This window comes from Pseudonaja textilis, chromosome 9, assembly GCF_049901715.1.
Source record: "Pseudonaja textilis isolate UNSWEBS1 chromosome 9, rPseTex1.2, whole genome shotgun sequence".
Classification (NCBI taxonomy): domain Eukaryota; kingdom Metazoa; phylum Chordata; class Lepidosauria; order Squamata; family Elapidae; genus Pseudonaja; species Pseudonaja textilis.
Window position 1 is genome coordinate 7,011,907 of NC_141998.1, and position 11,906 is coordinate 7,023,812.

At 37.5% G+C, this 11,906-nt stretch overlaps 1 protein-coding gene across 1 annotated transcript in view; it reads left to right on the forward strand.

The window, feature by feature from the left end:
* Positions 1–11,906, forward strand: part of LOC113445598 (zinc metalloproteinase-disintegrin-like NaMP) — a 54,332-nt gene that overhangs the window by 18,115 nt on the left and 24,311 nt on the right. Inside the window, exons 5-12 of the mRNA XM_026714876.2 lie at positions 116–192; positions 2,255–2,450; positions 3,182–3,244; positions 5,237–5,308; positions 6,216–6,385; positions 7,529–7,613; positions 8,877–9,007; positions 11,246–11,423. Coding sequence (XP_026570661.2) covers positions 116–192; positions 2,255–2,450; positions 3,182–3,244; positions 5,237–5,308; positions 6,216–6,385; positions 7,529–7,613; positions 8,877–9,007; positions 11,246–11,423 — 972 coding nt within the window. The remainder of the gene's footprint in view (positions 1–115; positions 193–2,254; positions 2,451–3,181; positions 3,245–5,236; positions 5,309–6,215; positions 6,386–7,528; positions 7,614–8,876; positions 9,008–11,245; positions 11,424–11,906) is intronic.

Consider the following 11,906-nt stretch of genomic DNA (forward strand, 5'->3'; position numbering starts at 1 on the left):
AAAATATTCTGGATTGTTTTCTGTCTTACATATTACTTCACTTATACGTTGGGAACCATATTCCTGCTTAACAAATCACAGTCCAATCCAGTGTAGTCTTCTTGCTTCCATACAGGATCACTGTTATTATAACGGCCACATCCAGAATGATACTGACTCAACTGCAAGCATTAATGCATGCCATGGTTTGAAGTAAGATACTGTTTTATCTTTATTTTGTAAGAAAGAAAATATTATTACTGTTCTTGAAGCTGTCATAGTTAAAAAGTGGCACATCAGTTTCCTATGCAAATTAGTTGTTTAACTTCTAAACTTCTGCAAAATTAAGGAAGATTTTGGTTGGATACCTAGAAGAGCTGCTGCCAGCCAACAGAGACAGTAGAGAACTAAATCTCTGTTTAAATGAGCTTCAAAGACCATGTTGTCTTTGTACAAAAGAGTTGGTGTTACAAGAAAAGAAGATAAGTAGGTTTCAGATTGTGAAGGAAGTATAGGAAGTAGCTAGGAAGTGTACAGGAAGAGGCAAGCAGACTTTTGGTTCTACTAGGAACACTTTCTTGAGCCATTCTGCACACTTTCTCCAACCAACCAGATATCTTAGCTGTATAAAGATTAGAAGAGTCAGATTACCATAAGGCTAATTCAATGTCCTCCTGACAGCTGTTACTGAGGGAAGACACTGGAAGCTCCAGTTGATGCAAAATGCAGCAGCCTGCATGGTTTTGTGCAGACCTTAGCTTGCCCATGTTTCAACCAATGCGGGAGCTGCATTGGTTGCTAATTTGCTTCCGGGTGCACTTCAAGGTGCTGGTTGTCATCTTTAAAGCCCTTCATGGCTTGGGACCAGGTTATCTGAGGGAATGTCTCTTGACAGTCACATCTACCTGACCCATCAGAGCGGAGAGTCAGGGAATGCTGCGGGTCCCACCCCTGAGGGAGATACACCTGGTGGGACCCAGAAGTTGGGCCTTCTCTGTGGTGACTCCCTCTCTCTGGAACATCATTCCCACAGAGATTAGAAGGGCCCCTCTCTAATACTCTTCCGAAAGGCACTGAAGACCTGGTTCTGCCAGTGGGCCGGGGGAACCCAGAGAGGGATGGAGCCCATCAAATGGCTTCTGTGATCTGCTGTCGTCGGGGCAGTGGGTGGGAGTTGGGGGTGATTTTTTATTTATTTTTTTCCAGATTTTGTTCTATTGTACTTTATTAATTTATTCGATTTTTTTAATTAGTTTTTATTGTTTTTTATTTTAAATATGGTTTGACATTCTATTAGCTGCCTCGAGTTGCCATGGGCGAATAGGCAGCAGTATAAACAAACAAACAACAAACAAACAAACAAACAAATAAATGATAATTCTGCATTGAGGGTATTATTATGTCAGCTCTTTACTAAATATCCTGATAGTTCTGACTTTTATCTTAAGTTGTTATTATCAGATCAATCTTATTTCGTTTCCTTGACCACAACCAAGTACTATTCTGCAACCAAGTACTATTCTATTTTCTCTTAGATATTTTAGAACAATTATATTTTTCCTCTTTCATCCTACTTAATTGTGACTTTCATGTTTTATGTGTTGATCTATGAGCAACAAAAGATTGGTTTGATTGAATGACTCTACAGTAGGGAAATATATAAGATATACAGTATTTCACCCCTATGAAACACATGTTTATACACAAAAACTGAATCTTCCAACATGTGTAGTCTTATATCTTCATAGCTAGAAACATTCTCTACTTTTTAAACAATAATTTAGGAATTATACATTATTGGATTCCATGACAAACTACATCCATTCAAATATTGTATAGCTGACAATTGTATAGCTAATTCATCATTGTACTGAGAATGTGCAATATCTTATATTTTTTTGTGAGCTTAGCTGTGTCTTTGAGAAGCAGGAGAAAGTGATATGTGAGCTAGGGAAAGAAAATAAAATTCAGTTTATTTTAAAGAGAGATTCACAAATTTATGTTGACTTTGTTAGTTAAAACTGGTTATTCATCATGGAATCCTCTGTACTCTCTGAGCTTAATTGTTTTCTTGCAGATGTTTCATTACCCAACCAGGTAACATCTAGTCCACTAATGATGTTACTAGTTGAGCAATAAAATGTTTTCAGGAAAACAATCAAATTTAGGGAGCACCAAGAACCCCACAGTTGAACCCTGAGCTCCAAATATTCTTTTCTATGGGATTTCCAGCTCTAATCCTAATTTTCAAAAATAATCCACAATTGTTTTTCAGAGGGTATTTCAAGAATTATGGTGAGAGGTATCTTATTGAACCTTTGAAGCTTTCCAACAGTGAAGCCCATGCACTCTTCAAATATGAAAGCCTGGAAAAAGAGGACAAGACGTTCAAAACCTGTGGAGTAACCAACACTACTTGGAAATCAGATGACCCCTTCAAAAAGACCTCCCGGATGAGCATGAGTATTGAAGTAAGTTCATATAACATGGTTTGAAAACAGGGGTTCATTTACTTGTTTCTAAAATGTAAAGTGAAAGAGAAATTTCTGGGACTGCTTAAAAAGAATTCGGAAGATAGGTTCCCTCATTACTAAAATTCTATTCCACCCATGCTCTACAAGAACATATGGAAACTCAATGAACAGAAAATACATATTCCAGTTTACAACATTTTCTATGTTCGTGCAAACTTAATTTAGAGAAATGGTTCAAAATAGGTTCAACCGAATCTCCAAATCGTCTCAACTTTCTGAATCAGTTTAGAAATAAGTTTAATTGAATTATCAATTGGAGGCCTCTTTTATTATGCATGCATAGGGGATAGAGGGAGAAACTGGTTTGAAATATCAAATCGAAGTGCTTTGTGATGTCTAATAAGACCATTACATAATCTTGATTCAATTTTCCAATTTGATTTGAACCATCAAGTTGGATTGAAGCAAGGATTGAATCAAAACTGATGAAGTGAATCTGGTCAATCATTGCATAATGTTCTCCACCTGAGAAATTTCTCAGCACATTCTAAAATGCTGAAGTTTTAACAATCTCTCTCACTATACATGTCTTCTTCAAAGAGCCAATATTTCTGAAAGGTCATGTACTTTGTCCAGGGAGGATAACAAGGTTATCTGAGGATGCAACATTTCTGTTGACTGCAGGAAGCAACATGTCTAAACAATATTTTGTTTAATGTTCTGTTTAGAAAAAGGAATACTTGCAGGCCAAAAAATATGTTGAGTTTTACGTAGTTGCAGACAACAGAATGGTAAGTATTCTGGATACCAATTTTCTTTCTGTATTGAGCACACAATTTTGTTTTCAATGTGGGTGTTTTGAAGGCATTACCAAATACAACACTCTAACTAGATTTCTTCCTAAAATATGTGTTAAAATATACTTCGATAATTTTTGTTTTTTGTTATTGGACCCGATCCCTATGTACAAAGTTAAGGCACATTTGAAATTCAATTATTGCCTGATTTGTACTAAGCTGTTCCTAGACTTTATCTAAATTTTAATGATTGTTTATCCAGAAATGCCAAGATCAGGAAGCTGAAGTTAAGATGGAGAACATAAATGAAATTTTGAAACAGAAAAAAAAGAGTAAAAGAGAGAATCATCATCCATTTCTTTTACCTGGGAAATCTAGCATTCCAAAATCCAGAGAAAAATTCATGAAGAGAATTTTGAATTGGTTTTGTGGGTGGGCATCTCTGGTTGTTTTGCTTTCCCTTATTTTTTTATTTATTTCAGAACCGTTACATTTAACTTGCTTTTTAAATTGTATTGAAATATGAATACACTTTGGCTTCTATGTTTCCCAGCATATTTTTTTTTTATTTTACACTTTTGCTTGGTTTTTGAAGATAACTTTCCCTAGCAGGAAAAATATTTTTATTTTTTATGAATATCTGATTTGAAATTGATATTCTCCTTATGTGTGCTTGTGCAAGTATGAATTTCAATTAATAAATTGGTTCAAAAGGTCAAAATTATGTACTGTTAATTTTCATACTATCATTCAGATTAAATATATTTCTCCACCAGCACTAGCTCAAATAGAAGCTGACCTTTGGCTAATAGAGAAATAAGATCCACATTTTGACTTAGCCAATCTCATTTGCAATAATATAGCATTTGCAGTAAAATAACTCTTGGGGGAATTTGAACTCTCTGAATATGTGCACATTTCCCTCCAGTAAAATTAACTATGTTCATGAACTCAGTGAATTTCCAGATACCAGTCTGAGCTTCCCCTTTTAATACTATTGCAGAAGAGAACGTCTTATGCAAAAAATTTTCAGGGAAATTGGTCTTGGGCTGGTGGAATTTAAATCCAGTTTGTAGTGAAGAATGCTTTTCTCACACTGCTCTGAACAGGGAAATATAGTGTCCAATTAAGGAAAAGGTTTTCAGTAGGCTGACCAAAATTTTCTCCAACCAGGAGAAAAACCCATGTGTGCTACTGAAAAAATAATAATAATGTTAATATATTAATGCAGATTCACGTGTAGAGTTAAAAGGGTGAAAAGGGCCCAGCAGAGATTATACTAGCTGAGACTTCTCAGAAATCAACAACTGAATGGAAAACTGCTGGTGACCTTCTACCGCTGCACCATAGAGAGTATCTTAACTTACTGCACCTGTGTGTAGTTTGCCAATTGCAAAGTGGCAGATAGGACAGCACTCCAGAGGGTTAACGTCATTGCCCAGAGGATCATTGGTTGTCCTCTCCCCTCTTTGGAAGAGCTTTATAGCTCCCGCTGCCTTAAGAAAGTTCAAAACATTCTCAAAGATCCATCTCAACCTGGGCACCCCTTTTTTTTTTTTAACTATTACCATTTGGCAGACGGTACAGGACAAATAGGCTGAAAAACAGCTTCTATCCCAGGACAGTAGCTCTGTTGAATTCTACTATATAGTACAGTGTTGGTGTGGGGTCAGGGTTTTCAATTCAGTGTGTGGAGTGTGAAGGATGTGCATTTGTGTTTATTTTCATGGTCATAATGTGCACTGAAGATGGTGTTTGATTTCGTTGTACAAGATGCAATGACAATAAAGTAAACTAAGAACTAAATGACCAGCACAAAATAATTCATTGGAGTCCTTGGATATAGAATTATTATTTTTGTCTGAATTAGCAAATTCCATGATTTTTTAAAAGTTTCTTCCTTTCCCTGACATGTTCTTTCTCTCTCTGCTCCAGTCCATCCAAAACAATTATTATCTCTTCTTAACCTTTTTGTCTTTTCTGTAGTTCAGGAAGTACAGCCGCAGCATCACTACTATAAGGAAGAGAGTATTTGATATAGCCAACTTTATAAATGTGGTAAGAAGACATGACAAAAGTTATTTCACTTTTTGGATTTTAACCTCTTGGATTTTCACTGTGTTCACACAATAAACAACCAGGTAAAGAGACCTAGGAGATGCACTTCTCCAAGAACGTTAACTTTTCCAGTTTTGAGTTCCGCAAAGCTGGGTCATTTGGTAAAGTTGTGATCCAGTATGCAGGGCCATTTTAGAAAATGGGTTAGTTCAGTAACTAGGTTAATAAGCCTCTTATGTGAATACAAAGTTCAAAGCGGTTGCAATAATTCAATCAGTAATACATTTCAGTAGCTGGATTCTTTCAGGGCTGTGGTTAATCTGCTTTGCTTGGAGATTAGAAAGAGATGATCTTAATAAGCCCATTTTAAAGTCAACTGATTAAGAACATGATCTCTTAGAAGAAAGCAGGAGGAACCCAATTTGAATTGGATTGTGGCACTTAAAAGGAGATCCACTCATCTTGTACTATTATACATATTGTATCTATTAACCTTGTTGACCATCTTTACTGTTGATGATCAGTTAGAATCAGGGAGAGGACAGGAAGACGGATGGGTCAAATCTCCCTTAAAGTGCTGCTCCACTTCTGTTCTTCATGAAAGGGAATAATCACCTGTTTCTTTTTTAACATTTATTTCTGCTGATTAAAACAATCCTTCTTCTTCTCTATGTAGAGTCCTTGGTGCTGTCTGAGTCTGACTAAATGTCCATAAGCAAACCACTAGGCTCAGAGAGCATTGAGGACTCCACAATTCAAATCTTTACAGATTTTCTTCTATTGAATCCCAAATCTATTCCATTTCACCTGTCTTTAGAAACTAATGTCAGCTGCCTTTTAGTCTAGAAACGTTTCTCAAGGTTTATATATGTTTGAGTTTCTGATTGATGCCATATCCACCACACAGGTTTACAAACCTTTGAAGGTTCATGTAGCATTGATTGGCTTGGAAATATGGTCCGATGAAGATAAGATTGAGATCAGTGAAACAGCAGGTGCCACTTTGAACCACTTTTCGTCATGGAGACAGTCAGTTCTGCTGAAGCGCAAAAGGAATGATAATGCTCAGTTACTCACGTATGTCTCATTGTGGGAAAAGGGAATGGGGGTGGCTGGGAGTGGAGGATTATGGGAAAGTTAGTGCTTGCACAGAACTTCCACTCTATGCTGCACGCTTTAAAGCTTCTGTGAACTATATTTCTGGGTCAAAGCCAACATATTTTTTTTTTTGTACATGAGAGCTGGTTTTAAGAAGTCTTTGAATTATTGCCAGTCAAAAACGCAGCTTGATTTGATTTCACCTGGATTTGAAATTGAAACTGAACTGATTACCCTGTTATGCTTTGGTTGTACTTACACATGCATTTTTAATCTGATTAAATGATGTTTTGGTTTCCATTCTGTCCCAACTGAATGAATACTTCCATTACACAACAGATAAACCCATAATATAATAAAATAAAAATAGTTAATCTTGAGTTTGACAGGATGTATAAATCTGTCATCTAGACTAGATCTTAATGTGATCTGGTTATAGATGCAGTGTGAATTCAGCCTATATATTGCCATACAATTTTATGAGTGAGAAATTGCCAAATTTACTGGATTATATCTACAATATATTGGATAAGTTATAACTCTGCTGTGAGCAATCCTACAGAATCTGTGCATAACAAATGGGTCTTATAAAATATATTGGGGCTAGATGGAATGCAGATCAAAGTAAAAAAGGAGAATATAAAACATAGAAAAAAATCCATTTTATTTTTCCCACAGATGTTGATTTGATCCCCCACACTTAGTCACTTTTTCCAAGCTCACTTAGTTTTTAATAACACCATGGCTAAACTGATAGGAGAAATCTAATTATTAAATAAATCTGCATTTCAGTGTTCACAGTACATGGAATCTAAGTTAACCTAAATGGACTGGATTCACACAACATGCTAACCCTTTTCCTTCACTTAATGAAGGCTTACACCAACCAAGCTTAGCCTGTTGCGAAAATTCATCCTGAATATGTTTAATAGATCTGCTTAGTTAAATGGCTTATGTGAGCAGAGTCTAAAATGAATTATTACATAATTCTAACCCTGAAAACTGACAGGAACTGAGGACAGGATATCGGGTTTGTGAAAGGCATAAGAGGTTATACATCTCCAAGACTACAAAATGTGCTCCCATCTTCTACAAATTTGATCCCCCTCTTCTTTCTTATAGGGACATTGACTTAACTGGAAGTACTGTAGGATTGGCTTACGTTGGTACCATGTGCAATTCTTTGACATCTACAGCAATTATTCAGGTGGGTAGAAAAGCTACCTGTTACTTGTTTATGGTCATTGAAAACTCCAAAATATCTCAAAATATAAAACTCCCAAAATATAAAATACAAGAAGACTCTTCTTATATTTGATCCACATCATTTTCATCCACCCTTATTTATTAATTTGACATCTCCAAACTCTAATTTACAGGTTCAATTAAGTTTACAAAGTTGAGGACTACTGATGTAATCCTTTAGTTTCAGGTTTCACATAAACAGTATACTTTCTTAGTATTTTTCTACATTAAAAGCAAACACAGTAGTATGGTCTGGAGAAAGGTTCTTACTCCTTCCACTCCCTTTGAAGCTAGCTTTCAATTTACACCTCACTTTTTTTAACACGGACAAATAAATAATACTTTTAATTAATAAAAAGAATCGTAAATAATCGCAAATAAACAATAGAAGACCTCTTTGTAATATCACAGCATTCCAGTGAGATAATTGTGGAGAAAGCACCATCTCTAAGCCAGAGGTGGGATTCAAAAATACCAGCAACCAGTTTGCTGCCCAGTTGTTGGGTGGGCATGGCCATCATGGGTGTGGCCTACTGGAACTTCCGGGAGGGCTGTTTTTTGCCTTTTCAAAGGTCTAGAGGGGCTTCCCTCAGGCCTCTAGGGTGAAAACGGCCTCCCCTAGGCTCTGGAGGCCCTCCGGAAGCCAGAAACAGGCCCGTTTTGCAACTTCCAATTTTTCTGGGAGATCCGTTTTTCTCCTTCCCAGGTCCTCTCAGGCCTCCCCCGGGCTCTGGAGGCCCAAGAGAAGCCGGAAACAGGCCCATTTCCGGACTTCCGGAAGGCCCGTTTTTCCCCCTCCCAGAACCTTCATGCAGACCCTGCAATTAACTGCATCAAAAATTGGCCACGTAGAGATTACTGGGAGGGGCGGGGTGGGGCAGGGTAGGTGGGGCCATCTGGTCAGTTCAAATACTGGTTCAGCAAACCAGATGCAAAGTTAACATCCAGTTCATCTGAACCAGTCCAAACCGGTAGAATCTCACCCCTGCTCTAAGCTACTGAAAATTGTTAGTACACTTCGTTACTTTAAAGAAAGAAAACTACTTTTTGTAGGAAACCCTATTTCAGCTCTGAAAATTATTAAACTGTTTTTCTAACTCTTTGATTTTTTCATTAGAAGGTCCTGGAGCAAAGGTCCAGGTTTCAGTTCAGTGCTAGTAATAATTGAATTCACTTTTGGTTTCTTGGAGGACTAACAATAGACAAAGTGTTTTCTTGTTTTCAGGATCACAGTACGGACCCAATAGCTATGGGGGCAACAATGGCCCATGAGTTGGGTCATAATTTTGGCATGAATCATGACACAGATTTGTGTACCTGCAAGACTGGCCCGTGCATTATGGCTGACAAGCAAGGGTAAGGGATCAGGAAAGCTTTTAATGACTTTCAGATCAAGCGATTTTCAAACAGTTGCAGTTAACAATAGTGTAAAGAAATAGCCTAGGCAACATAGGCCAAGAAATATCTGTGATGGATAAAAGAGGAAACGAAGTTAGACATTAAACAGTGCACAGTGGTTAGAGTGCAGTACTGCCGGCTACTTCTGCTGACTGTTGGCTGCTAGCTGCCAGCAGTTTGATTCTCAATAGCTCAAGGTTGACTCAGCATTCCACCCTTCCGAGGTGGTTAAAATGACTCTGTAAACCACATAGGGCTGGAAAGCACTGTGAAGTGGTATATAAGTCTAAGTGCTATTCCTTATTCCTAAAGACTTTCCTAAAAAAGGAAGCAGAATGAGGAAAATATTCTGAACTAGGCAACAGAAGAAAGAAAAAGATTGATTAGTGTCCTTGGGGTTTTCCTGCCTTGCCCCTTCATCAAGGTGGAAGATATGTTACATTTTTCATATATTGCAGTCTGCTGAAATCGACAGGTAGTAACGTACAGGTAGCCATCAACTTATAACCATTTGTTTAGCAACCATTTGAAGTTACATTTTAAGGCACTGAAAAAACTGGCTTACAGCTGCACTTGCAACCATAGCAGCCTCCCCTCACATGATCAAAATTCAGGGCATGGCAACCAGCGTGCATTGATGATGGTTGCAGCATCCTGGGTTCCTGTGATTACCATTTCCTGACCCTTTCAACTGTCTTCTGATAAGACAGTGGAGGAAACCTGACTTCTTAATGATGGTGCAGTTCACGTAATAACTGCCTTGTTTACTAATGGAAAGGCTGGTCCCAGTTGTGTTTTTTTTTAAACTCAGCTGATTTGCACCTCAGCTGTTTTACTCACCAGCGCTGACATAGAAGGTAAGTTTTAAAGCTTAAAATAGGCAGTTTTTTTAATGCTGTGTGTGAGGGCTAAGCACTCGACGCATGCGTTCGCCAAACCATTGGTTAAACCAGTTGCAGCCCACCACTGCAATTATATTGCTAGTCCTTGTTTAGCCTCTACTTCCTAGGAAAAGGAAATGGAGGAATGGAATGGAAATGAAAGGAAGGGAAGGAAAGGAAAGGAAAGGAAAGGAAAGGAAGGAAAGGAAAGGAAAGGAAGGGAAGGGAGGGAAAGAAAGGGAAAGGAAAGATCTCAGGAATTATGTATTGCAAAACACCCAATTACCTTTTGTGTAATATTTTTATAGCCTCAGTGAACATGCCACCTGTTGTCAAATTTCTGGTTTCTTCTGACAAAGCTCTAGGACTTTGTTGTCTCATATTTTATGCAATGGCTATGACTTCAGGAAGTATTGAGAACGCTAACTAACCCTTCCTGTCCTTACTGAAGAATTTTTGTGCGTCACAATTACTTAATACTTCAAAACCACTTTGTGGTATTTTTTACAGAAGGCCGTGCTTGGAGAACAGTTTGCTCAATAAACCCCACCTAATGGGTCTGGTGCAATTTTGATCTTCAAAGAAGACCACGTTATCTCTTTAGTGGCCACCAGCAGATCATCTTTGGGTTCTTAATTTCACCCTCTTAATTTGAGGGCCAATAATTATATTCCTAATGATTTGTAATTGCATTAGGAAGGGGCTTGGGTGGACTTGGTGATAGCATGTTGGCTTCCCTTTTAAATATGCAATTTCAAAGATCAATGGCAAGTTGCAAGACCTTTTCAGCAACAGAAGTCCAATAAGTGTATCAATTCTCCTGTTGCCTTAAAACATTCATTTGCAATAAAAAGTACAAGCCTTTCTTCTCCAAAAGAAGAAAAGAAAAAGAGGGTCAAGATTTCACTATTTTCCCTTCAATTATATTATTGCCACCTCTTCTTCATCCCATCAACAATGTCACTGTATCATTTCCAGACTCCCCTTCCACAGAGAGACTGACTAAAAATGAAAACAAAAGGCGGACTACTCAAACACAAGAAATAGCTTAAGCACTTAAGCACACCACATGGAGTTCTCATTGCAAATTCATTGTGTTAAAAAAAAGAAAAAATGTTAGTGGAATTAAAACTGAGGGAGCATAATAAGATCAAAGGGTACAAAGATTTCTCATAGCTATTTTGTTAGCTTTAAAGAAAAACAATACTGCTTTGTTCATTAGCCAATTTTTTTCTGTCTTATTTGTTTTTGCCATGCATTCTATTCCTGATCCACATATGAATGATCATGATCTCATACTGGTTCATCTTTACAGCTATATAACTCCCCAGGAGTTCAGTTCTTGCAGTTTACAGTTTTATCAGAATTATATCATGAATGAAACCCCACAATGCATCATCAACAGACCCTCAACCAAAGATGTGATTTCACCTCCAGTGTGCGGAAATGAATTTGTGGAGGAGGGAGAAGAATGTGACTGTGGCCTTCCAAAGGTATTTTTTTTTTGTAATGAACAAGGATGGTTCCAAGAAGTTTCTCAAAAATGTTTTTTTAATTGATGTGAGCCGTCCAATAGGTTAGTTTGTGAATAGCATAGTTTGTGCCCTTTATGTACATGCATTATGTAGGTTTCCTGAATTTAAGAAACCAGTTGTAGAGGAATGGAGAACTAATACCTCACTACTATTTGGGGAAGAACAACATATTTTAAAAAATGGGTGATTTATCACTCCAAGAAAATCCTTCCTCATTGAAAACACCTACTCTGTTGAAATGGTGCCATTACGTTCTTACATTGGCCACATTATCTATCCCTACTATTTTCTTGAGCTGCTTGTTCCAGAACCTGTGATCTTCAATCTCTGCTTTCAACATGTAGTCCTCAATGGAAACTACAGCTACATGGAGGGAAGTGTACACTGGGGTAACTCAATGTTCTGTCTTAGCCCCAGTTCTCTTCAACAATTTTATAAATG